We start from the raw sequence: 26946 nt of genomic DNA, 5'->3' as shown, positions 1-26946 counted from the left end.
AGCTACAAGTATGTGTCGCATCACATCTGAATTAGCTTTATGAAAGGGTTATTCAGTAAAGTTACAACATGAGAAATTTTCAAAATAGGATTTTCTGCTAACTAAATATTCACACTTCTTTGAGAGGCATTTTAAAAGTGGTATAGGTGAAGGAAAACCAAGTTCTATGGATAGTCAACTTCTTTATTGCAATGAGTGCGACGTTCGGTTATCTTGCTTGATAAGTGACTTACTTGAAGACGGTGTTAGTACCTAAACCGAAACGTCGCACTCATTGCAATAAAGAAGTTGGCTATCCATAGAACTTGGTTTTCCTAAATATTCACACTTCGTACAAAATTTCAAAACCTCTTCTTTGGCGAAACATAATTACTCTTCAAACATATATTATAATTGTATAAGAATATTTTATTTAATACCGTAACAGATACAGTCAAACAATATTACAGAAACGGAATAAACATTGTTCATTATTAAGCATTAATGAATAAAAGCAAGACAAATTCCAAAAATATTATGCACCAGATACCAGATATACCTAGGTAAATACGTGAGTACTGTAATGTAATTTACGTTTTTTCTCGAGATAAGAAAATTAGTTTAAATGTGTTTGTTTCCTGGAACAAATACTATGCTATTTAAGACGTAGTACTCACGTGCGTATGCACGTTGCCCCAAAACGGAAAGGTAATATTTTTTACTTCCAAACAAAACAAGGTTATCTGGGTCATCATCATCAAGCAGATTAGCGAAAAAAAATTAAGAATTACATCTATATATTTTACACACTAAAGGTAAAAAGGTAAACGCAAAAAACGAAAAGTCTTAAAGTTGTTCTAAATCTAAAAATACATAGTAATTATCAGATATACAGAATTTAATACGAACAAATACACACATTTAATTTCACCAGCTAAGAAACATGCTGGGACTGAATATATTATGTACAACATATAGTAATTAGCATAGCTTGGAATTAGATCTAGACTTGTATTATTAATAGGCCTACACTGAAATCTGAAAATAATATGCTGTGATTTACAGGTATACCTGCGACTATTGTGCGAAAAAGCAAGAACAAAAATAAGTTTAACTAAAGATAAGAAAAGACGCACGTCTACATACAAATGGTGGAAAATGTGTTGTGTCTGATTCAAGTGAGGCCTTCGCTGTTTGCCAGTTCGGTAGCCAAAATCATGTTCAGGGATAATTTTCCGATTGTCTATCTCAAAAGTATTTCGGTTACATCACAGCATAGTATGATCACAAGAATTGGCCAGGAAATTATAAATGTTGGTTGGATGGAAACTCAAGAAAAGAACTTCGACAGACCACAGCTACAAATTGAATCTGCGGATGTTGGGTCTAAGCAACACAGTGCCTTAGATTAAAAGGAAACCCATCTTCTCGACACGATAATGAAAATTAGACTAAAAGAGGTGAAGCTTTCAACTGCTGACAATGTTTCTGCTTTTCTTATTCTAAATAACGCGTATTATATAATGAAGAAAAGGAACAAAAGAGCATTTAAAAACTCAACTAAACAGAAAATGAAACAAATAAATGTTGCTACATTTGCCACGTCGGGATATCATTGTTGGGATCATGCAAACACTCAATAGGCGTACAGTTTCACGTCGAAGATGTCAATGCTTTCATGTGACAACACTCCACAACATAAAGTCACTCATTATCGAGTGAGATAACTACTGTGGTGGATACTTATGAAACTAAAAGTGGAACTAAACTTCCCTAAACAGCAAATCTGGATGATACATCAGCACAAACATGTATGTGGGTATCACTGATATTTAGATAGCAGAGAATATACAGACACCCCTTAGTCCTACTAGTACTAGTCAATTTTGAAAGCCGCAAACAAATAAGATCGCGGTATTTACTTCCAGATGTAGATATAATTACAGACATGTTCACGTAAATGAGCGAGTGTGAAGTTAGGCCCCTTTCAGCAATATCAAGGCGGAAGATTGCAGGAGTGTTATTACTAGTTTTACCCACCGTACTACGAAAATGATGAAAGGAAAATTTTGTGTATGTTTCAGCCATATGGAGGGGGTCAGTAAATATTTGAGTCTTGGCTAGACAGACTTGTGATTGAAATCGTGATCATCGATCTATACAGTTTGAATACAATGACAGTCTGATCTCCTTAGACGCCTCTTCGAACAAGCTAAAATGTTCAAATCATGGTTGAGCCCGTACCACCCTGTAATCTTCGCTGTGTTAAAAGGGGAAAAGTCACACTCATCTAGATACATATACTGACCAGTAAAAGAAACACAATTTCAGAAATCAAAACAATTTTGTTAAAGTATTAAATCCAAACTCATGCTGAAAAAGTATAATTTTAATGAATTCTGAATTACGTTTTTATTGCTGGTCAGTTTATTACAACCTCCTTGTTGTTAAATTGAATTCGAAAGTTTCGAAAGACACAAGGAAATCGATGTATCTGATGTGATGCCGCCTCAAACGTCACTAGCGCACACTGGAGTGAAATCCTAGTGACAGGTACTGCTCATTACACACCTGGTATTTCGGGTATATATATTTTAAGCACAAACTCACAACAGACTCAGATGACGAATAGTTAGCTCACTTCTTAAGGAGTATTGTCAACTTTCAATAATATAATTATTATGTGTATGCCATCTCAAAAGATGTTAAAAACAGTATTTTTTCAAATTACTATAGTTTATTAGTCATGGGGTGATGTAGTGACCACAGCACGTCAAAGAATAGAGTGTTTTGCTTTTGAGGAGCCTAAATGATGCATATATTTTTTGTAAAAAATACCAAACATGTCGACCTGTAAAAAGAACTGCTGTGGAGACGTTTGGAGGTCGGACGTTGTTCCTGTTTGGTGACCATTTTTGAAAATACATTTCATCGAAAGTATACATGTGAATAGTAATATTAAACAAAACTATTCACTGTATCAATATTGGTGTTTTTGTAAAGGATATTTAAATAAGATTTTTGAAAGGTAATTTTGTATGGCCAATCAACTGAGAAAATACTTTTCATTGAAAGTATACATGTGAATAGTAATATTAAATAAAATTATTTACTGTATCATTTTTGCTGTTTTTGTAAAGGATATTTAATAAGATTTTTGAAAGGTAATTTTGTATGGCCAATCAACTGAGAAAATACATTTCATCGAAAGTATACATGTGAATAGTAATGTTAAATAAAGCTATTCACAGTATCACTAATGGTGTTTTTGTAAAGGTTATTTAAATAAGATTTTTGAAAGGTAATTTTGTATGGCCAATCAACTGAGAAAATACATTTCATCGAAAGTATACATGTGAATAGTGATGTTAAATAAAACTATTCACAGTATCACTAATGGTGTTTTTGTAAAGGTTATTTAAATAAGATTTTTGAAAGGTAATTTTGTATGGCCAATCAACTGAGAAAATACATTTCATCGAAAGTATACATGTGAATAGTAATGTTAAATAAAACTATTCACAGTTTCACTAATGGTGTTTTTGTAAAGGTTATTTAAATAAGATTTTTGAAAGGTAATTTTGTATGGCCAATCAACTGAGAAAATACATTTCATCGAAAGTATACATGTGAATAGAAATGTTAAATAAAACTATTCACAGTATCACTAATGGTGTTTTTGTAAAGGTTATTTAAATAAGATTTTTGAAAGGTAATTTTGTATGGCCAATCAACTGAGAAAATACATTTCATCGAAAGTATACATGTGAATAGTAATATTAAATAAAACTATTCACTGTATCATAATGATGATTGTCTGAAGGATATTGAAATTGGAATTTTTGAAGGGTACATTTTTGGGCCAATAAACCGAGAAAATTAGTTCATCGAACGTATACATGTGAACAGTAATATTCGATAAAACTATTCACTGTATCATTAATGTGGATTTACAAAGGTAATTTGTTTATGGCCAATTAACCGAGAAAATATATTTCCTCGAACGTATGCATACATGTGAATAATAATTTTCGATAAAACTATTCACTATATCATAATGATGATTTTATGACGGATATTGAAAGTGGATTTTTGAAAGGTAAATTTTTATGGCTTATAAACCAAGAAAATACATTTCATCGAACGTGTTCACGTAAGTAGTAATATTCGAAAAGAATATTCACTGTATCATAATGATGGTTGTCTGATGGATGTTGGAATTAGATTTGTGAAAGGTAGTTTTTTATGGCCAATTTACCGAGAAAATAGAATTCATCGAACGTATACGTGTGAATGATCACATTCGATAAAACTGTATTTTGAAAGGTAAACTTTCATTGCCAAATAACCGAGAAAATAATTTGATCGAACATATATATTTGAATAAAAAATAATTTCAGCAAATCAGCTCAATCTAAATAACACTATGAAATTATGCCAAATGTTGCCTGCAAACTGGGCAACGTTCTGAAGGTGTTCTGAAGGTACCGGCCACTAGATGACCGCAGGGGTGGAAGTGGATACTGCGGGGGTTCTCCCGACAGATCCTGCACAAGCTCGATTCCATAAACTGCGGGTGTTCCAGTCCATGTCCACTAAAAGCATTGCCGAAAGCCTCTGGGGTGTTACCCAGCTGCGTCACCTGCAAAATACAATTTCCAGAAAAATAGTATAGTTAGCTTTATACCCAAACGTCTCATGTGAATGTGTTACAATCAGTACGATTTCATTCAGCTAAATTCATGTTACCTGTAAGGAGGTGAAAGTGCCAGATCTGTCGCCGACGGGGAAATTATATCCCCTGTTAATATCTCTAAACAATCTGCCTTGATCTTCATCCAACTCGCGGGGCCCAACGAAGCCGGGGGAGCCTGCAACAGGGTGGATTCACACATTATTATTAAAGGTGTCACAGTTGTGTTTTACCTCCAAAATATCGCCACATATATTTCTTATGTTTTGTTCATTTTCGCTCGAAAAAGACTCGAAAAAAATGTTTATCCAACACATTCACATAAAATAAGTCTTACATCGGATTATAACGACCACGTACAAACTGTACCTTCTCGTTTAGGATCTTCTCCAGGGGTCTTTTGCGGAGCCTGGCGTCCCTCTCTCAACCTTACTCCGAGCGCTGCCGGACTAGCTTCTATAGGGTAATCAGGCACTGCGTGGTTAGCCTGACGGGGTTCATATGCATTGTTAGCGACGTTTCCAGGTAGTTGCCTTGCGGTTGGTCGCATCTGTGGTTGATGAAGATCGATATCTGTGGTCGGGTATCTGGGAAGGTTTCGAATAATATTCCACTCAGAAGCCAAGGGACAATCAGCAAAGGTGATATTTCCACAAGGTAACCCATTTCTGTGTCGACAATCAGTTTGGTGACGTTCTGGGGCCTGTGGTCCTATCCTTTGGCGGATGCCACAGCTGAAGCACCTGATCTCTCCTGAACGCTCTGTTGCATAGAACCCTGCTGCCGCCAGATGTATAGTGGATACAGTTGCTGTGTCTACTCCAAGGAAGGATTTCAATCTAAGAGCTTCATAAACCATGATTTCCTGCAGGGTGGCGCCACGTCTAGCAACCAGAGCTTCAAAATTCCCATTTAGTGATATCGATGGGTTTGTATATACCACGATACTAATGTGCTGGAACGCTCTTAGCTCCGGCATATAAAACATCGGAAACGCCATATTTTTATGTGATTTTGTAAAATAACTTGAGAGCTTATCAAAACAGGTGATATTAACAACAATGTCGGGCAAGTGTCCACCACCGACTTTTTTGGTGATAATATTTCCATACTTCAACTCAAAAACATATTTGCTTTTTGGTGGTATTACATAAAGGCATCGGATATAAATATACATAAGTGTATGACTTTTTATCCTCATCGTTGTTTCCTGCAAGAGAAAATTAATTTGGTAAATGTATGTATGTGAAGGTTTATGCAGACAGTATAATCTGTCCTGAAGTCAATGTAAAACCAGAAATATTGTAAATCCAGGAGTGAGTGTGTGTGTGGTGGGGGTGGGGTGGGGGTGGGGCAGAATTGGCAGAATTGTTTCAATACCTGCTGTAGACCCTACCATAACGATGTCGCCATTTGTTTTGCGTGTGTGATAGTCAGAACCCAGTAACTACAGGCCGACGTGTTGAGGTGGCGTGAGAACTAAACACACAACCTTACCTTCGAGGGTCTGGCGCCGAATGACTCATCGGCTGACGCAGCTCGCGACAATACAAACCACTGAGATCACCTGACTTGTTCAACATTAATAGAGCCGGGGTTTCCCACAAAGTGATATTTTAAGAAGGTGTTTCCCAGATACATCATCGATGAACATCATTCGTCACCACGACATGATTAACGGGATTCAAACATAGGAATTGTCTTAATGACGACTGACCCACCCAAATACATGGTAATACGATGGGGTAACATACTGGTCCACCTTTGTAATATCGAAGACCCATATTCTGTCATTAACACAACCCCCTTTCGTTGGTGAAAATGTTTTCAAGCCAAGGATTCACTTTGAGCCCATACCGAGGTGTAAAATAATACATGTTACATGTTTTGCGCCTTCGTGTGCGAGGAAACTTATTGTATCAGCAACACTGAGTATGTCTTGCTATTTTTAGTACCAGCACACGTATATTGACGTATCTCGACGAGGGCGCTTGATATGGCAACCGGAGAGCTAGTCGACAGTTTTTCGGAACAATCATGTCATGTTTCCACAGCATTGATTTACACCTTTTTCCTATCATAAACTACCGTTGATTGCTAGATCTAAACAGCAGTGATAATGATTGTGTTTTGTATATATGTTACACGTCACTGCTTAATATACAGTCATATACATTTTCTAGTCTATTGTTGACAGTTATCGCCTGGAAACTCTTTAAGAAAGTAATATTGTTTCTTACTTTCTTATTAGTCACCAACTTCTAAATGCCAATCAAACAGATTGGACAGATGCGCCTGGTTTTTGTAACGATTACATTGTTTGAACACTCCACTCGTCTCATGGCAATAAAAACAATGCATAGGTGTTTTGCTGAAACAGAACCGTGCGTTTTTCACGGAGGCATTAATAGTTCTGTGAATGACAATGACGTCATTGCCGGTAAGGAATTGTGTCTCTTTTTTTCAGATTGTGTCGTCCCTGCGAAAACCAGGTCTTGCAGTCCCTGCTGCTGACCAAGCCACGTCAACCATTCCGGATGACATCCTTATCTACGTATGTATTTTTCCGCTGCCTTTTCCTTTCGTGGAAACATGTTAAACGCTGAATTTGCAATGTAACGTGTGTACAAAATTATCAATGATTTATATTTAGTCTCCAGCAAAACGACATTCCTTACTGAGAACGTGGTGTGTCCCATGGCTCTCACACTGAGATACAACTACAAAATACTAGTTAAGACAAAGCAAGCATTTCGGTTTCCACAAATGCATCGGACAACTTCACATGCCTGCTATCAAGCATTAGTTCTTTCATACGATTTGAAACGTGTGACACAATGAGATCTATAAATGGGGTAAAAAGATATCGGAATGTAAAGAGTGAACGAAAATATGTTTTGTGACCCAAATCATATTTTGCGATATAGGTGTATTGTTTGTTTTCGATAAAACACTAAATACTACAATTTTACTACAATGTAATCTTCACTGCACATTTTGTCCAAAACATCTGAGCACTGAACAGAAAAAAGACCAATTCTTATACCTCTGAACACATACGACCCATTTGCTCTCTCATTAATATTGCGAAATGACTGTTATCATATGTGGTCATTTACCCTCAAGTGTAGATAGATTGAGAGCATCCGAACTTATTCACTTGAAATACTTCCGGGAATAAGTAGAACCTTTTGGATCCAGGAATTCCCCGTGACCGATGTTTTTTCGAGTTTCAGATACTTTTACACTAATAAAGAACATCAAAATGATCAGAATTATCGAGGAAATACAAACATATTTTTATGAACGCGACATGTGCAATGTGTATGTATGAGTATGTGGTACAAATGTACGTGCACATCTGCAATCCTACCAAGGATTAAAATACGTTGTTGATTTGATCACGCTTTGTGATTATGTAATTTCCCACTGTCACTGACAACGCACGTGTATAAAATGCTTATGAAGATATAACATGTGCCCCAAATTGTGACAGGTTCGGATGTAACCAGAGAGATTGCTGTTGTGCCACATTTAGATGCAGACAGTAGAGCTCTATTGATATACAAGATACAGAAAGAGCGATCTGCTGATATGCCAAACGCTAAAAGTATGCTCTGTTGATATGCCAGACACTGAAACTATGCTCTGTTGATATGCCAGATACTGGAAGAATGCCCCGTTGATATGCCAGACACTGGAAGAATGCTCTGTTGATATGCCAGACACTGAAACAATGCTCTGTTGATATTCCAGACACTGGAAGGATGCTCTGTGGACATGCCAGACAAAACATATGCTCTGTTGATATGCCAGTCACAGAACAAATGCTCTGTTGATATGCCAGACACAGTGAGTATGGGTTTGTGTATATGCCAGTTACAACGTACTCTGTTGATAAGCCAGAACACAGAAAGTATGCTCTGTTAATATGCTAGACACAGGAGATTTGCTCCGTGGACATGCCAGTATGCTCTGTTGATATGCCAGACATAGAAGGTATGCTCTGTTGATATGACAGTCACCGAAGACATATGTTAATATGCCAGATACTGCGTGTTCTGTTGGTATGCACGACACAGGAATTATGCTCTGATGATGTACCAGACACAGTTTGAACTGTGTGTATACCAGACACAAAAGGTATGCTCAGTTGATATGTCAGACAGAAAGTATGCTCTGTCGATATGCCATACATAGCGTGCACTGTCGTTATTCCGTTGAAGTTGATATGTGATCCTTAGATGATGGTCATTTACTCTTGCACACATATTTTGTGGCTTTGGCAAATAAAACTATCAGAAAATGCACCCGAAGCTTTTGTTTTTCTTATGTCAATCTTCTTGAACGGAAGGATGGATAAACCGGTTGTAACATAACATGATAGCACATGACGAGACCAGTTAGAATTGGTCTTCTGTGACAGACGGCATCGGATGATCTGGCTCGCTGACTTGGCTGTTGCATGTCGTGGTATATATACTTTGTCTGACTGTCTGGTTTTACACCACTTTTAGCAATATTCCAGCAATATTACGATGGGGAACACCAGAAATGGGTTTCACACATTGTACCCGTGTGGGAAATCGAACCCGGGTTTACGGCGTGACGAGCGAGCGCTTTAAGGGCTAGGCTACCCCACCGTCCCAAGCTTATATACAAACTGCGCATTACGATGCTCATGGTGTCAATCACTGGGCTGAAAGGTCAAGAGTAGATTATGAACAGACAGTCGTCATACTGGTGTCATATTGCTGAGTGTGGCGTTAAACAACAAACATCCAAAGAAACACAATGGAACAAGCATACTATTGGCCAGTACATTCAAGCAGTTGTATGTGTATAATATGTATATTTCATCTTTTCAAGTATGTATGAACGATGCCACCTTTAACTTGTTCCACATATATCATGGCGTGTCAGCTAACGGTTTGAGCAATGACATGTGATGTAGGTCTTAGACGTTTACCACTCGGGCAAAAATCACTACTACAGGTTTGATACAGACAAAACTAGAAACATAACTGCGGCGATCCGGGAATCGAACCCGCGGTCAGGGGTGTCTGGCCTGCTCAAGGGACGCAACTCTCCACAGCGAATCTCAGACGGCTGTGTCAATCGTTCCCACTGTAGTGAAAAATGACACATCAAATGTCTCGGTATTTCTGTTCGTGAAACCAATAGGATTTACTTCTGCGCCAGGAAAGTGATACGGCATGTCAACGCCATTTAACATTTTAATTCATACATGTATATACATGTGAACACCATTTTACATTTTAATTTATACATGTATATACATGTCAACACCATTTAACATTTAACATAATTTATGCATGTATACACATGTCAACACAATTTAACATTTTAATTCATAAATGTATATACATGTCAACACCATTTCACATTTTAATTCATACATGTATATACATGTATACTACCATTCAGTGTGTAGAATTGTTTTGCAATTATAACAACAATGTGAATTAAAAAGCGTTGTCATTTAACTGATTGTCTTCTATCACTTCAGTATCGAATCCTAGAGTGTAACTTGTGAAGTTGCCGCCCTTTCTAAAACATCGATATATGTCGCGTTATTCATTGTGACATATTTTCGTTATTTTAACAATTCTCAAGCCCTTCTCTCGTCGAGTCTAAAACTTATTGGACCAGATTTAAGAATAGAAATGGAAAGAGGTTGCTTCTCGCTGTAAAAACACGTTTGTTTGTGGAGGTTGGGCACTGTTAATAACGATATCTGAAATAATTCCTACGGCTACGATGGCATATTTTGTCATCTTAATTTTGACAAAAAGCAAGATTCGAATGTTATTTATGCTCTATGACATGAGGACTCTCAGTTACAGTGTCAGTTATTAACAGTTAGTACGTTTCTGTCGAGACGCCATATCGGCTTTACAGGCACGGGCAGTTCCCTGGATGTGTTTTCTGCAGATTGGACAACGCTCCAGAGCTGGGGCACACAAGGCACAGGCAACCAGGTGTCCACAGGGGAGGAAGACGATGTTGGCGGGGTCCTCCAGACAGATCTTACACAATCTGGACTCTCTTCTGCCATGGATTTCTTCGTCGCGTTTCGTAGTTGCTCTTTGAGGTTGCATCTGTTATAAGGTAAAAATGCATCCCCCAAACCGTGAGAGAATTACATCAGATTCGTATTTAGATTTGCAGTTTTGCTCATGAGTCATAACGGTTAGGCACGGTATGGAGACGGAAAGTTTCCATAGAATGGCGTTTAGCCGTAGGCTATGGAAAGAGAGACAGAACACATTCTGTTGAAAGACATAACAGATTAATCTTACATTGAAACAAACAACAAAGGGATGAGTAACCGAACGATTCTTACCGGTACTTTTCCAATCGTAATATTCATGAGTGCAAGGTCGGATACAGGCTAACCGAATCAAAATGATTAGTTCAAACATGTGATCAAGATCAGGCCAGGCTCGAACCATATAAAAAGACAGGTTGGGCACTGAGCGAGTGGTGCGCGCTTTTTAGTGACGGAAGCCAGTTCACGCCACTCAGTTGCCCCGTGTGGTACGAACCTGCCTTGTCTGATGTTGAAGTTGTAGTTAGAGAGATGGACTGAGACTGAGTAAAAACTATGTGAGTGTAAACTTGGGGTTGCGTTTATCTTTGAATGTATGTGTGCCAGTACATGAATGTTATGTGGTTAATTAGGAGTCACGGTCGTCAGAACCCTCACTCCTTGACTTAGCGTCCTGCAACGGACCAAGCGAGTGGAGCGCCAGAGCTACCATCTCCCCGAACAATGTGAAACGACCATAATTAATAGGTAACGGTGGTAGGGTTTACTAACACCCAAACGCCAGTTACGACATGGTGGAGTCTGCGGGTTCTTCTTGAACAAAATGTTTAAGACGATCCATTTCGCTGTTTTCCTTATGGTCGTTCCTACCCTTTTGTTCCCTTGCATTGACGTTTGACGGTAGGTTCCCTTTTCGCGGCTGGGATATGTTATCTGCAGTTTTCCCTCAGGATATTTTGAATTTTTGTAATGCCTCGTGGAAATGATTCAGATTCATCTACGTCCTATGACAGTCTGGTCCAATCTCGTCCCATCACTTCTAACATTTTTACTAATCCAACCCGACTTGGCATAATACAACAACCCACGTCAACGTCTCAACCTCCATCTGCTCCCAATGACCTCTCCCTATCTCTTTCTCAGGAGGATTTAGAATTCTCATTTTCCTCTTTAGATTTGTCATCTACCAATAGTTCTTATTCTGCACCTGACTTCAATATGGGCGATTCCACTTTAATGCCAGAACATTTCACAGGTAGGGACACGTTTCATTCTGCCGAGTGGCTTGACCGTTTTGCTCATTTTGATAACTTTAAAAGGTGGACTGATGCACAGAAAATTGAAGTTTTCCCACTGTTTTTAAAGGACGCGGCGTATCTATGGTACAAAGATTTGATAGAATCGGCAGAGGAAGAAATAGTCCGTTTTGATGAGATTGAGAAATTGTTCAAGGACAAGTATGTCCATCCTACTGACCGTTGGGCCCTTTTGGAAACTTTTGTCAGTCGAAAGCTATCCTCTACAGAATCTATAGATACTTATTTGGCGGACTTGACTGAGACGGCTAGCCTGTTAGGAAAAACAGATGCAGATGTAATGGACGCCTTCGTTAGGGGACTGGATGACAATACCAGGCGACATGTGTTAATGAAACAACCAAATGTGCTAAACGAGGCAGTTTCATTTGCGCGACTGGCTAGATCGGTCATTCCCCAGTCTGAAGACAGTACAAACGTTATGCTAGCAATAGATACGCTGAGATTACAGATTGTTGAACTTTCGGCAAAACTCGCTCCGGTATCGTCACAGATCAATACTTATGAGTCCCGACAGAATCAACGTCCCCAGTTCCCCAGACAATCCAGGTATACAGATCAACCGTGGCAGCCCACTCCTCAATGGACAGACCCCATTCAAGGAGACAACATGGCCCGTGGAAGGCAGTGTTACAGATGCGGTGGTGAGTACGATTTTTCTCATTCTGATTTTTGTCCCGCACGGAATATTCAGAGCCATTTTTGTCACAAGATAGGACATTTTCAACGAGTATGCAGGGCTAGGTACCAGTCAGGTTACCGAACTAGCAGATAGCAATTACAGTCAAGACCACGCAGGAAATTTTCCCATTGTGCTGAACAAACGGTTGACCATACTTATTTGAAACCACAAGCTTGTAATTCTCCTCGTTACAACCAGCCAAAATCTAACTTTTCGCAGACTACATTTGAAAGCGACAACAGGCTTAATACAATTCATGTTGTTTTGGGAGAAAAGTTAGTTCCAACAATTGTAGATTCAGGCGCTGGTTCTAGTGTTTTAAGCCTAGAAGTTTTCAATGATTCAGGCCTATGGAAAAAAATCCCTATTGAAAAGTCAGATGTGCCATCTATTCAAGGGATAAGTCAAAATATAATGCCAGTATTAGGACAAGTTGTACTTTCCATCACTATTGGTGATTTTCAAACAGAACAATGTTTTCTAGTTGTTGCAAATTTTGAGTCTCCCATGATTTTAGGATTAGATTTCTTGATAAGTCAAAAGACTGTCATGAATTTTCAATCTTATACTTTGGCTATTCAGAATGGTTCAACAGTTGTTCCAATGAGGGCGAATGGTACTTTATTACCACCTGTTGCTGGTAAACAATCAATCCCCACGGAGTCAGAACACATTCCTGCTTGCTCGCGGCAAAATGTCACAATTGCTCCCCCATCAAAAAAGGAACACTGCCTAGGTTTTACAGTTCAGTATCGACCGGGCAAACACTGGCATCCCACAGAGATTCTGTCAAGCTTTCCGTATTCAGAATGTTCACCGAATTCAGACAGTGGTCTTCCCCAGTCGGATAACAACAACCAAATATCGATTCCAATCACAACAGATTTGTCATCAGATTTGTATGATGACAGCTCACTTAGAGTAACCGCTGTCCCGACAGGAGATTACTCCACATCACACAGACAATATGACGCGTCCAATCAATTGCCACCGTGTACGTGCAAACGACCACGTTATGACAATCGTAAACGACTGAAAGTTCCTGGTCATGCTAAACGGCTTAGGCGGTTTGTCAACCACAGACACAGGCCAACTAACCCATTTCCAGTTGTCGGTCATTACAATCAAATTAATAAATTGCATAAATCTGGTACGGATACAGACATCATAACCCCCATTTCCAAGCCGTTAACATCGGACAGGCATAAAAAGTCACCTTGGATATACAGGAATACTTTGTATAGCAAAATGGATGCGAGCGTAGAATACTCAGTGGAAAGAAATACTACAGGATTTACTAGGAGAACTGCACTTTACATGAGGTAACTGCACTTTACATGTGGTTACAGATAATCACGAATCCAAAATCCCTGAAGGAGACCTATGATTATATGATACTGCAGTCGTTAAATGAGAAACGAAAGCGTTAGAATTTTTAACAAAATATTTGAAATATTGTTTCTGACAAATTGTTATAAAGCGTTACCTTTTTAGTTACGACACTGCAAATATCATGCTGAGGACTGATCACCCACAAATTGATTTTTGCATGTGTTTTATTTCAGGATTATCACTATATGATGCTATACGCATGGTGCTAGCCCACGCTATAGATCATCCTTTACGATGTTACATGATGCAATTGTCACCAGGTTACAAGGAAATAGAAGTGTGCATATATGTTGAACTGTGTATTGTTTCTTGTCAAATGTCTTGTTGAATATATTCAGAATACTTCAACTGCATACAGTCACGTGTTGGTTGATATTGAAAAATATATTCATATTCACGGGTTAGTGACCAAACGCTGCAAAGGTTTGGGTCACATTTCGTATTACTACTTGAAGAATACATTCCCGGGTTACTGACCAAAATGTTTGGGTCAGGTTATGCATATTCATACTACTTCTACGGGAAGGTTACAGGTCGCGCTGTCCAAAAGGGACGTTGTACATATTCGCGGACCATTACAAAGCGTTTCGCTATGCGTGTATATACGAGAAAAAGAAATGAACTACGATCCAAAGAGATCTGACGATGATGATACGATATATATACAAATACAATGGTATTCAATGAAATACGATGACGAACAATGAATTACAGTTACATGACTCGAAAGGAAGTCAAGAGAATTCAGTGTTCAATGGTTATACCGTACCAATACATATATGTTCCGTGGTGAGAAATCTTCTGATGAAACAGGTTGATGAGAATTTACTACTATTGTTGAATGTTGTTTATTCGCACGAATACTAGTGTGAAACTACCATTACCTGCATGTGACAATTGTTATCATATGTTTAATACAGTCAGTTTCAATTGACAGGAGAAGACGTCATATGAATGCAGTTTTACAGTGATGGAAACTTTTCCTAAGAATATTGATGACGTATATGATTTCATTTCAAGTTTCTATTTTATGTTCATAATCCCGTTCTTTGAATTTTAGAATCCAGGAGTCTCCTTCGACCAGTTTGGGTCTTGTTCACGCTGATGGCGCTTGTCATCATCCAGAATCAAGTTAATTCTGTCCATACAGAATTACGACTTCCATGGGGAGTTGTATTTATCCATACGTCACGTATCGACATTTCACAAAATAAATGGATCCATGTATTCAAGTATAAATTGCCAGATTTGTCTGAAATGGGTAATAGACCAGATTACCAACAGTTTTGTAAAACGCACGCGTTACATTGTTATTCTGTGAATGCTATAGATGGATATATAAAGAAAGCGGAACAAGAATTGCTCGTGTATTGGACGAATGTCAGTAAGGACATTAAAATATTAATTCCGCATGTTAACACTTTTCAAAAGGATTCACGCACGAGACGGGCAATCCTTCCATTTATCGGATCCATTAGTCGTTCAATTTTTGGTACTGCTACAGTCGAAGATGTAGAACGGCTGGCGCAGTATGTCAAACGATTATCAATGCATGTAACTAATACTTCTCGCGTTGTACAAGTGCAAGTTCGTCAGATGTCGTCATTTATAGCTAAAACCAATGACCGTATTTCTTCCTCTCTAACAGGTATTGAAACGAATCATAGGGACATTTCTCAGGTCGCCGAACAGGTACAAGACGTAGAAAAAAGTATTTTCATTTCTATGAAAATTTTGCTAGATCGTCTGACATTTTTGACGACTATTCGACAGGAAATTGATGAAATGTATCTTGGAATACAGCAATTAGTTAACCAACGTTTGAGTCCATCTTTGCTCCCAGTTACGGAAGTAAAGAAGGCCCTAAATATGATTCAAAAACGTCTAAACGCAGAATATCCGTTGTTTCACGTTGCTCACAAGGATCCAGGCTATTATTATCGGGAACGCACTGTTCATTGTTCTAGAACTGGAGATTCAATTTTAATTTCACTCATTGTTCCTTTCCAGACTCATTCAACTCTCCTCGAGGTATATCGAATCAATTCATTTGGCCTACCAATTAATCAATCAAGTTCACACGTCACTCAGGTTATGAATTTACCTGATTATTTGGCAGTTTCGGAAGCGAAAGATCAGTATATTGAATTTTCTACCAGGGATTTTCAAACATGTTTTGGTGAACACAAAAAACATTGCCCAATTTTTCTTAGCGCCAAACCAAACACTGGTTCTCACCTGCGCACTTGCTCTGCTTGATCAGGACGCACCAGGAATTAAATCCTTGTGTGATGTTAAATTTAGATTAAAAGGGCTTCGTTCGATGGCTCTCGAAATCGAACCAGGCCTTGTTTTGCTCAGTGGCATAAAAACTATTATATTAACTTGCAAGGGTCGCATTGAGAAGCGTCCAGCTTGTCAGATTTGTATATTTAAAATTCCTTGCCACTGTGCGTTGAAACTGGATGAATTCGACATAGACATGAGAATTCATCACTGTGAAAAAAAGTCAACAACTTCAAAATTGTATCCACCCAATCTTCTACTCTTATCGGAATTTTTCAATTCATCCGTACTGAAACCTTACGAAACTTTACGGCTTCTTTTAGAAGATTCTGCGTTCAAAATTCCACATTTATTAATCGATTATAAAGTTTTCGATGACATTCGGAAAAAGGAAAATAAATTTCAAGTTGATTTACGCCTTATTTCCAAGCGTATGAAAAAGGCACAAGTGATTTCGGATAATTTAATTGAAGATAATTGGATGAATTCCCTTCCATCGTCTGCTTTGGATGGGTCCTTAACCAAGCCCTAACATTTAACGGCTAGTTTTGCCGCAGGTTTGTCCTTATTTCTATTTATACTGGTTATGTATTTATGGTTAAAAGTTAGACGCCTATTTTTTGCTTTAACGTTACTTACAGCAGGTTCCCCGACTAATGGTTTGATAGATTGGAAAGCATACCACACAACCACCCCTCCGAACTATCCCCAGCCATCTTTTATGTCTTTGATTAAATCAACTATTTCAATGGATGTTTTCCTCATCATATCGACAGTATTTCTGGTGTTTATTTTACTTCTTCGCAGAGTAAAAAAGTTCAATCGACCGGTTACGACCTTAGTTTTACATTTGACGAATTCTTGTCATGAGATTGTTCTGCCACAATTTTATCTCTGAACCCGTGACCTCACGTTGTCAGCTGCAAATTTTTGACTAACTTTCGTATTCAACGAGTTTTCTTTACATATTATTTACTGTTCGATAGCCCCAATTTTGGTAATTCAAACCCCATCTATATATATATATATATATGTCTGGAAAAACGTTTCAATTCAAACAATTCCTTCCAACTATAGCAAGTGTTTTTATGGTTTTATAACATTATGGCATTACAACCGTCCCCTTAAATCAGACGGCAGACCCCGGTTATCCTATTAGCAATAGAAAGCTTTTGTTCTCCGCCAAATGCCAGATATAACGGTCGCAGCAAAGTGTATTTATGTCGATGACGAATTCAACCGTTATCTTATGGTGGACTGTCACCGTGGAAACGCATTGTGCAGAGGACGAAATCAGCACGTAATCTTGATAATGGAGTTCAACAAACTTTTAACGACCAGTCATTTTTCAGTGTTAGAACACTTGTCATTTGGGTACATTGACCATTTGAGTCTACACAATGGTTAAGAATTGGAAAAGCGATAGTTTTCGATAAATACTCCATGTTTTAAAGTTATAGTAATATTTTGTTAAATGTTTTAACAGTAGAGATCATCGTGCTCTTAACCCCTATATAATTACAAAGTCACAAAGAGAATGTTCAGTCATATATTAATACTCATTCTTACGACAATATTGTATAACTTTTCTATAGAGACAATACCTGTATTAGGAATTGATGTCTCATACATTACGGATAGATGGAAGTTATTTATATTACATAATTCTACTGTGGATTCTCTTCAATGTTACTTGTTAGGAAATATTCTTATCCGTGTTTCAATGTATACTTTCAGTCCATCCCTTATTTATCGGTGTTGTTCGTTCTTGTTGTTTTAAACTGCAAAGCATTTACTGAATGTTGTGAGTAACTTGCACCTATTTAACCTATTACAGGTATTACAGATGTCGTCCATGGTTAAAATAACATTTGATTACTATTTATTGATGCCATGCTACATAGGTATCAGAGAATATTCATGCAACATTATGGACTCAAATTGTTATTCGGCACGCAGTCGGCAGTCAAGAATGCTGTAATTGTCTACTGTGACCTGTACACAGGTTGCCATTTATTTGAGCGTGTCATGTTTTAACATGTATTGCTGTCGTATCTAATGTATATTATAATACTAATTATATTCGCCGTGGTTTAACACTTGTTTCAAGTGTTGTAGATTAATGGCCGGACCCCATTCAGACGGGAGAACAGATAAGCTCCTCCCTCGCTGTCGTCTGGTCCACGCCACATCGATTATCTGGCTCCACACTTGCTGTTACCGGCGAACGCTATCGCAAGTTCCAGGTTGCGACGCTGAACACCGCCCACGAAGGCGCAGTATTGACGATAGACACTGCAAGACCTCTACGATGCCCCCCTACAAGTTGCGAAAGCAACAGGGTACATCATCAGTGAAACTACAGAGCTCACTCACGCAGTGTGCAGAACATTTCGTCTCCTCACTTTGAAGACCAAGCCAATTAACTATGCTGTGTGATACACGGCCCTGTGTTCAGACATTAATTTTGTTGTGGCCTCGCACAGAGTAAACAGCGTTCAGTGTATATCAAGTGACATTCAGAACATGACTTTTCCAGTAGACGTTTGCCAGTTTATTCGATGGGACCAGAGACTTATGAACTTTTGTGAATGGTGGTGCCATTGTTTGGCCATATTGAAGACATTTTCACATTTAATATTGACTTTAATTCATTGTTGTGTTTTCATCTCATAATATATATGATGTATATGCTTTGTGGTTACCCGAAGTAACATAGGATCATTCTCTTATTCCTTGGCATGCTCGTTTTTAAGGTACAGTATCCTCGACTTTTTCCGAATATTCCGAAAGTTTGAAATGGGTTATCATTTCCTCTCAGAAATTACCGATCCTGTTTTGCTTCGACGGTGTTCAATGTGTTTAACTTTAACATATCGGACCTGTGCTCATGTTTAATGTATCCGAGCTGTGGGCAGCTCTTGTCCACAGGCGGAGGATGTTATAAGGTAAAAATGCATCCCCAAAACCGTGAGAGAATTACATCAGATTTGTATTTAGATTTGCAGTTTTGCTCAAAAAACTATGTGAGTATAAACTTGGTGTTGCGTTTATCTTTGAATGTATGTGTGCCAGTACATGAATGTTATGTGGTTAATTAGGAGTCACGGTCGTCAGAACCCTCACTCCTTGACTTAGCGTCCTGCAACGGACCAAGCGAGTGGAGCGCCAGAGCTACCATCTCCCCGAACAATGTGGAACGACCATAATTAATAGGTAACGGTGGTAGGGTTTACTAACACCCAAACGCCAGTTACGACACATCTCGTTGGAACTTGAACCGGTAACCTACAGATACATTTTGAGGAGTTTGTAAAAGTAGTATTCAACAAACATTTACTGTTTAATAACATATACAGCTTTATGAAAAAGATTTCTTTGGGTTGCATGAACATGAATGAATGTTGGTATTACCTGTGGTGTAGTATCTGCAGGAGATCTTTCTGCCAAAAAACGGCAGTTTGGGCTAAAGCGAGTATGTTCCCGCCACGGATCGTCTTCTTCATCCAATTTCCTCAGCCTAACTCCACAGCAAAAGCATCGGACCTTGTCCAGGAAACCTGCGGGGAGGTATGTCAATGTGCCAAGATATTAAGAACAAATATGAATGAGCATTACAACATTGTAGAATGTTATCATGGTTAATTCATCATGTTTTGGGACAATGGGGACACCGTTTAAGACAATATAAGTTGCATCTTAGAGTTGTATGCGTTTCTGATTGGTAATTATATTTAATGTCATGCCTTGTTTCTGAAGATCATTAATATGATTATCCTATCTCTTCTACGATTCACAGCTCTTCGACAAAGTTAAACTTTTCACTACAGTTAAACCAATAAAGAATAAGTAATACAGTAATAATGTAGAAGTGAGAAGACTAAACACTATAATGGCATTTGGACGATAGATGTCATCACATTTTGATATTGAAAAGTTTCTGAAAATGTCACACGAAAATGCCTAAGATCTGTGTAACTTTCATAGTTTCTCCCATAGCAACACGATGCATCCTCATGAAACCCCAATACCTTTCAAGGTGACATTAATTCCGATCGAGCAACTTTTTATACAGATACTAAAAAAATCACTGTACATGTAGTATTGTTAGACTTTCTTTGCGCATCCTTAGAACTTAGCATTCTACAAAACAAGTTTTCCTATTGAAAATGTACACTATTGTGGCTTGGTATTTTGAACAGTGAAAGACATTAAACACGTGTTTAACAGTACCTGTATAGTAAAAACCAGCAATAGCAAGTTGCTGCGGTGTCGGAGTCCTCTCGCTCGGCCAGCCTTGGAACGACGACAGTCTATCAGTTTCAAGGTGGTAATCAGGTGCGTAGTAATTCGTTCCAGTCTCTGGTTTAGAAGCTGACGACATTATAGATGTAGGACGGTGATCTGGAGGTATTATGGATGTCGGAGGGATCTCTGGCGACGGATCACGAAGAGTGAAATCCGAGGACGGGTGTCTTGAACTTTGATCCGAGGACGGGTGTCTTGAACTTTGATGACTCATTGGATAGATGCGAACACATCCCCGGATACGGATGCTGCAAACTGGGCAACGTTGTATAACTTGTTTGCACATGACACAAACTACCAGATGCCCACATGGGAGGAATACTATGTTGGCAGGGTGATCCAGACATAGTATGCACCGATTCCACTGTCTGTTATCCTGGGATTCATTTTTGCGCTTCATAGCTGCTCTTTGAGGATGAATCTCGCTGGAACCTGATCCAGTAACCTAAACATAGATTTTGATATTATTGGAAAGAAAATAATTCAACAAATATTCGATATTTATACAACATATCTAGCTTTGTAAAAGAGGTGTTCGGGTTTCAGTAATTCCTTAACATGCATCTCAGTATTACCTGTGGTGTAGTATCTGTAGGACATCTTTCTGTCAAAAAACGGCAGTTTGGGCTATAGCGAGCATGCTCCCTCCACGGGTCGTCTTCTTCATCCCATTCCCTCAGCCTAACTCCACAGCAGAAGCATCGGACCTTGTCAAGGAAACCTGTAATGTGCCAAGATACTCGTAAGAAATATGAATGAGCATTACTACATTGTAGAAGGTTCCGATGGTTAACCCATTTATGCATATCCGTCGTGGGACGGGTACTTCAAAAAAGCATTCCTCTCCTATGATGAAGATAGAAACTTTCAGTATAGACGTGAATGAAGCTGAGTAAATTGTTAGTAGTTAAACCATTCATATTACTTGTAGATTTTAAGTTCTTTAAGCATGGCCTCTTCCAGTGGCAAGGCAGGTCCCTGCCAATTCGGCGAAGTGTGCTATTTTAACTATGTAAGTTCATTAAAATGCGTCTAAAACTTTCGTTGTTCAAATAGAAAAATAAAATGAAAATGGTTTGCATTTTTTTCCATACTCTATTTTCCGCCAAAGTACCGTGCAGACAAGTGAACTTAAATTAGGTAATACATTAGGCTTAGGTGGTGGGAGATCAGCCTCTTAAATCTCAAAATTGACTCTTTTTATTTGAAAGCTTTCATGGAATACAACCAAACTGGCTTTCATATGAAACATAACTCAATACTGAGAATGATACAATCTAGTGATTCATTTTATATTCTACAAGAATTGTTCAAGACATCAAGCAATTTGATTCAGCATCTCCGTAACATATGAACCCAGGACATATGAACCCATCCCTTTTAGCGTATCAACACCTCAGCATTTTTGGCAAACAGTCACCTAATTGGCAAAAACGTCATTGGTATGCATTAATCCATGTTCTCAGATTAATCTACATTATCTGCTGCAAACTGAATGAACTGACCCCGTGTACACCAATTTTCGGATGCTTTGCACTTAACTCCTTCTTCTGTAACTAAAGATTGTAATAATGAACAAGATGTTATTTATCATATCTGCTGGTTTGAACTATAGCGTTGGCGACCCTGAACACCAAGGGCTTGACAGAGATACCCTTGGTCTCATAGTCTGTATATTTGAATTAATTTTGAATATCATGCTTGGTGACAATTCCAAGCAAAACGTAACAGTAACAGAAGATATTCTGAGTAAAAGAAGTCCAATAATTTGAAGGGTTGTGTTCAGACTAACTTGAATATTTGAGACTTGGTTGGGTGAGGTGATTTGATTCAACGGTGCTTGCAATAGATTTTCACTTACCGGTACATTGAATTGTACATGGTTTCATGACAGTTACCCCCAACGACATGTAATACCATGGAATATATATATATAGTCATCCCTCAGTCAGTCAGAGGTCTTTTCGTTTCCTGAGCAAATGTTAAAGATGACTGATAAACAAGCATGCACCACCAACAATTTAAGTATTTGAAATGTTTAAAGTATTTGTCCATTAGTTATTTCAGTTTCAAAAATAACCAATATTTAAAAAAAGTTTACTAGCAGTAAAAAGGAGAATACTGGTTTGTGCTTTCAAAACCTTTCTAGAGCTTTGATCAGCACCCATGAAGATCCAGTTTAGTATCGACCTTCAGTAACCCATGCTTGTCGTAAGAGGCGACTAATGGGATCGGGTGGTCAGGCTGGCTGACTTGGTTGACACGTATCATCGTATCCCATTTGCGTAGATCGATGCTCATGCTGTTGATCACTGGATTGTCTGGTCCGTACTTGAATATTTACAGACCGCCGCCATAGCTGGCATATTCCAGTTTTAAGAAAAATATGTGTTATATGTCTAATGTATGTGAATCAGTTTCAAGTTTTTCACGAAGATTTCAGTCCGTTTTTAAATGTTGCTGAGATTTCAAGTCAGATATAAAAAATACCAGTTATGCTATAAATATTTACAAGGGTTACCGGTTACTCCATTCTGCTCACAGGGGTAGCCTAGTGGTCATGCCGAAGACCCGGGTTCGATTCCCCATATGGGCACATTGTGTGAAGCCCATTTCTATTGTCCCCCGTCGTGATACTGCTGGAATATTGCTAAAAGCGGCGTAAAAACATACTCACTCACTCTGCTCACATAATAATATGTAGTTGCCAGTTAAAGTTAAAAGAGAACAAACGTATCCTTCAATCACCTTTTGAAATTGTTTTAAAATTCATAGCATAGAAAATATAAATGGTATCATATTTCCTAATCTATCATTCTGGCATATGTTTTTTCAAGTTCTGTTAAATCTTGATACAGAATGTCCCAGTTATCACCAAGATTCGTAGTGTTACACGACCGCAGTGAATATAGTTCTGTGGGCTAGTTATGGGAGCAGAATCACCTCAGTCCTCCTCCTAATTGTAGCTTTTAGCTGTCTTTTTAACCCTTTATCTATTTGGCTAACTATAACCTCATCTAGCTTTATGAAAGATATAACCTTTCCTTTCCATTCTTCTACATCTATAGTAAACAAAGGGGCGATAACTCTCATTTACTTGTTTCCAGTGTGCTGGAGTGTCCAAAATCTAAGTCAAACCTCATGTCATAATTGTTTTCCAGTTTTAATTTATATTATTTACTATTTTGTACACTTCAGTGGTATGGTTTGCAAGATTTTATACCATTTTCTGGACTTATGTTCAGATACTACTGTAAACGATATAAACACAAAACCATTTATGTACCAATTTTTGGGAGGTTCACTGATTTTTTAGACTAATTCTACTGGACTATTATCTGCATATTGTCCCATTTATGAGACGCACTTTTGCAGTGTAACAAAGTATGGAAAAATGTATTTACTGGTAAAATGACACTTCATTCCTTTCATTGCTTGCCAAAAGAAACCATGGCCAGCTCACAAATTTTGATGAAAATCTAAGACCCTATGCATAAATGGGTTAATTCCCATCTTTGCTGTTATGACTTGGAAGAGGAAAGGAATAATCCAGTTATCTTAACTTTGTTTCTGGTTAAATTACACAGTGGTGACTGCATGTTTAGTAAAATTCATTATTATTATTTATTATTATTAATGAAAAATCACATTTATCTCAGGTTGATGTTTAATACAATTTAAGAAGAAATGTAAAGTGAGATGGTAAAATTACAGATTCAGAAGATGGTATAAGATTTCAGAGGTTTAACTCTCAGAACAATCAAAATATGAAGTAGAATTAGAGCGGATTATACAACAAGCAGTTAGAGACATTCAAATGGAACACAAAATTTAGTTGTTGTGAGAAGGACTAAGTTCTCGCTGCTAGAAATGAAACAACACAAGTAAGCAGTATACACGTATTACGCAAATACAGGGACAAGAAATCGATGGTTTCAAAACAATCTTCAATAGAAGAATGAAGTTATTTGAGAAGTTACATTCATTAAGTGCACTGATGAGGAAAATTCGGAACTATTGAAGGAAGTTCCCTTTCACAAGTTAAATAAAAAAGGACTAAGAGATAAATTTTCAGCTAGATGGGTGTGTGAATTTAGTTTTACGCCGATTTAACAATATTTCAGAAATATCACGGCGGGGGACACCAGAAATGGTCTTCACACAGTGTACCCTTGTGGGGAATCGAACCCGAGTCTACAATGTGACGAGCGAACGCTTTAACCACTAGGCTTCCCCACCTCCCCATTCCGGTAGATGAGGTATATTGTAAACCTTAAATTACATTGCACGTACAGGACTATTTCGATGTTAAGTAAAGTTGTATTCATGTGGAAAGAAATAAGACGTTATGGAAAGTTCCAAATTACAATTCATTCAAAATTTGCAGACGTTTATTGCACAGCTGTTATAATTTACCACTGTATATATCACATTATCATCAAGCATTTTTCTGTAGTTTGTCATTATAAACAATCTGAGGCATGAAACACTTTTTGAAAAATACCTGTATAGTAAAAACCAGCTGCAGCAAGTTGACGCGGAGTCGGTCCCCTCTCCCTTGGCCACCCTCTGAACGATGCGAGTCTATCAGATCCTTGGTTGTAATCGGGTGTGTGGTAATCAGTTCCGGGAACTGAGGAAATTAGAGACCCTGGACGAGGAGGTAGGTATGGTGAATGGATCTCTGGTTGTGGATCATGGAGATCGTAATCCGATGTTGGGTACCACAGGCGTGACGAAGTAATGTCAGTACTTAAAGGTAGTGGGTCTTCGGTAAAGGGCACATTTCCTCGATGTAAACCATGGCTATGTCGACAGTTATGCTTATGAATAACATTGTCAGGCCTTTCTCCCTGTCTCCAGTTCTTGTACCTCACGCCACAGCTGAAGCATCTAGTCTCATCACCATCTCCTGTTGCGTAGAACCCAGCCTTTGCAAGCTCGATCCGGGATACAGCTATGTCCACACCAAGGAATGACTTCAGTCTCCGGGCTTCAAAACCATGACGTACTCCAGCGGTACTCCATTCCGAGTCATGAGAGCTTCAAAATTACCTCTCAAAGAAATGGTCGGGTACACCCAAATATGGGCATAACGAAACACAAAATCCTTTTGCTGGACTGCATTTTCCAGCAATACATCATAAGAATATGATAGTAGATGAAAGTAGATGTACAACTTGTCGCTGTACACCAATAAGACGACACTTTGATGTTTTCTCATGGCTGTGAGATCTAGTATAATGCGTAAATCCGATTGGTGGGTTTATTCCATGCCTTCTGGAACACAAACCACAAATAATTGATAACGAAATACAGGACGAGCACAACCATTACCACAAATACAAGGTGTTCAAGGATGTTAAATCTACTGGTTCCTACTATCCGAATGTAACATATGTCGTATTTGGCATTACACCGTCCCAGTAAAGTACATATTTTACAACTTGTCCCACCCGGAATTCGAACGCAAAGTCAGAGTCAGGCACTTAATCACAAGCAGACAGCCACCGCTGCTTTTACACAAATGGTGTAGTGGTTAGAGCGTCCGCCCGGAGAGCGAAAGGTCGCGGGTTCGATACCCGACCGCGTCATACCAAAAGACGTTAAAACATGGTACTTGTTGGTCCCTGCCTGGCGCTCGGCATTATTGGGTACAGCAAGGACTGGTCGGCTCGGAGTCAGTATACTGTGTCTGAGTGGGGTATTCATGCTTCACTGCGGCATGGTATTTCAGTGAGCTAGCACTATAAAACCAGCTTAAGTCTGGGCTAGTACAAGCAGCCGCACATACACATACACACGCATGCACGTCGTCATATGAGCGAAATATTCTCAAGCACGACGTTAAACCCAATTTCACCTCACCTTTACACAAATGGAAGTCGGACAGCTAGTGGTCTACATCACGTATCTTGTGTACCCCTCTGACAAGTGTTAATGTAGGATGATAACTGAAGCAGGCCTAGGTCTATGAGTCACACATGTCTGCACAGCAATGGACATACCTACCTATTGACACGCTGGACCTATAAATAGACAACTACTGTTACCCTCTCGATCATGACTAGAAATCAATGTAAAGGACAGAGACTGCCATGCGCGTTCAAGTGATTACCTCAATCAATATTTGTTCCACAAACATTTCTTATCCACCTCTAGTAAATATCCACCAGTACACAAGTTATCATAGATTTGTTCAGTGCCTGTACCTCAT

General features: G+C 38.6%; 4 protein-coding genes across 5 annotated transcripts in view; 3 read left to right on the top strand and 1 right to left on the bottom strand.

The window, feature by feature from the left end:
* The window catches only part of LOC124279767 (E3 ubiquitin-protein ligase XIAP-like), a 21381-nt gene extending 12399 nt beyond the window's left edge, over window positions 1-8982 (top strand). For both annotated transcript variants that reach the window (XR_006899480.1, XR_006899476.1), the window contains exon 5: window positions 8816-8982. The gene's annotated coding sequence lies outside the window, so the exon portion shown is untranslated. The remainder of the gene's footprint in view (window positions 1-8815) is intronic.
* LOC124279783 overlaps window positions 1-26946 on the top strand; it is a 36581-nt gene that overhangs the window by 1666 nt on the left and 7969 nt on the right. The window contains exon 2 of the mRNA XM_046715663.1: window positions 7140-7226. The gene's annotated coding sequence lies outside the window, so the exon portion shown is untranslated. The remainder of the gene's footprint in view (window positions 1-7139; window positions 7227-26946) is intronic.
* Window positions 391-26946, bottom strand: LOC124279784. Its single transcript, XM_046715664.1, has 8 exons — window positions 26942-26946; window positions 25234-25772; window positions 21305-21450; window positions 20655-21174; window positions 19836-19981; window positions 5042-5882; window positions 4729-4850; window positions 391-4621 (listed from the first exon to the last, which is right to left on the bottom strand). Exons 1-8 carry the CDS (start codon window positions 26944-26946, stop codon window positions 4412-4414), a joined length of 2529 nt encoding a protein of 842 aa, XP_046571620.1. The 3' UTR covers window positions 391-4411.
* On the top strand, window positions 11416-19059 carry LOC124279759. The gene is made up of 2 exons (XM_046715627.1): window positions 11416-12705; window positions 15196-19059. The coding sequence occupies exons 1-2, from the start codon at window positions 11715-11717 to the stop codon at window positions 16392-16394; spliced, it is 2190 nt and encodes a 729-aa protein (XP_046571583.1). The 5' UTR covers window positions 11416-11714; the 3' UTR covers window positions 16395-19059.

Source organism: Haliotis rubra, unplaced genomic scaffold, assembly GCF_003918875.1.
Source record: "Haliotis rubra isolate DU_JTF1 unplaced genomic scaffold, ASM391887v1 Scf256, whole genome shotgun sequence".
In the NCBI taxonomy this organism is placed as follows: domain Eukaryota; kingdom Metazoa; phylum Mollusca; class Gastropoda; order Lepetellida; family Haliotidae; genus Haliotis; species Haliotis rubra.
Note: the sequence above shows the minus strand (reverse complement) of the source record. Positions and strands in the feature narration are given on the sequence as shown.

What these genes read in the sequence shown, in the direction of transcription:
- LOC124279784 (XM_046715664.1), bottom strand. An exon ending in CTGCAGATACTACACCACAG is followed by an intron (nt 5,883 to 19,835) that starts GTAATACCAACA and finishes TTTCTCTTGCAG; the next exon opens with GAAACAACGATGAGGATAAA. An exon ending in AGAAGATCCTAAACGAGAAG is followed by an intron (nt 4,851 to 5,041) that starts GTACAGTTTGTA and finishes ACCCTGTTGCAG; the next exon opens with GCTCCCCCGGCTTCGTTGGG.
- LOC124279759 (XM_046715627.1), top strand. Translation starts at nt 11,715, where the DNA reads ATGCCTCGTGGAAATGATTCAGATTCATCTACGTCCTATGACAGTCTG. An exon ending in GCAGTGTTACAGATGCGGTG is followed by an intron (nt 12,706 to 15,195) that starts GTGAGTACGATT and finishes TTTGAATTTTAG; the next exon opens with AATCCAGGAGTCTCCTTCGA.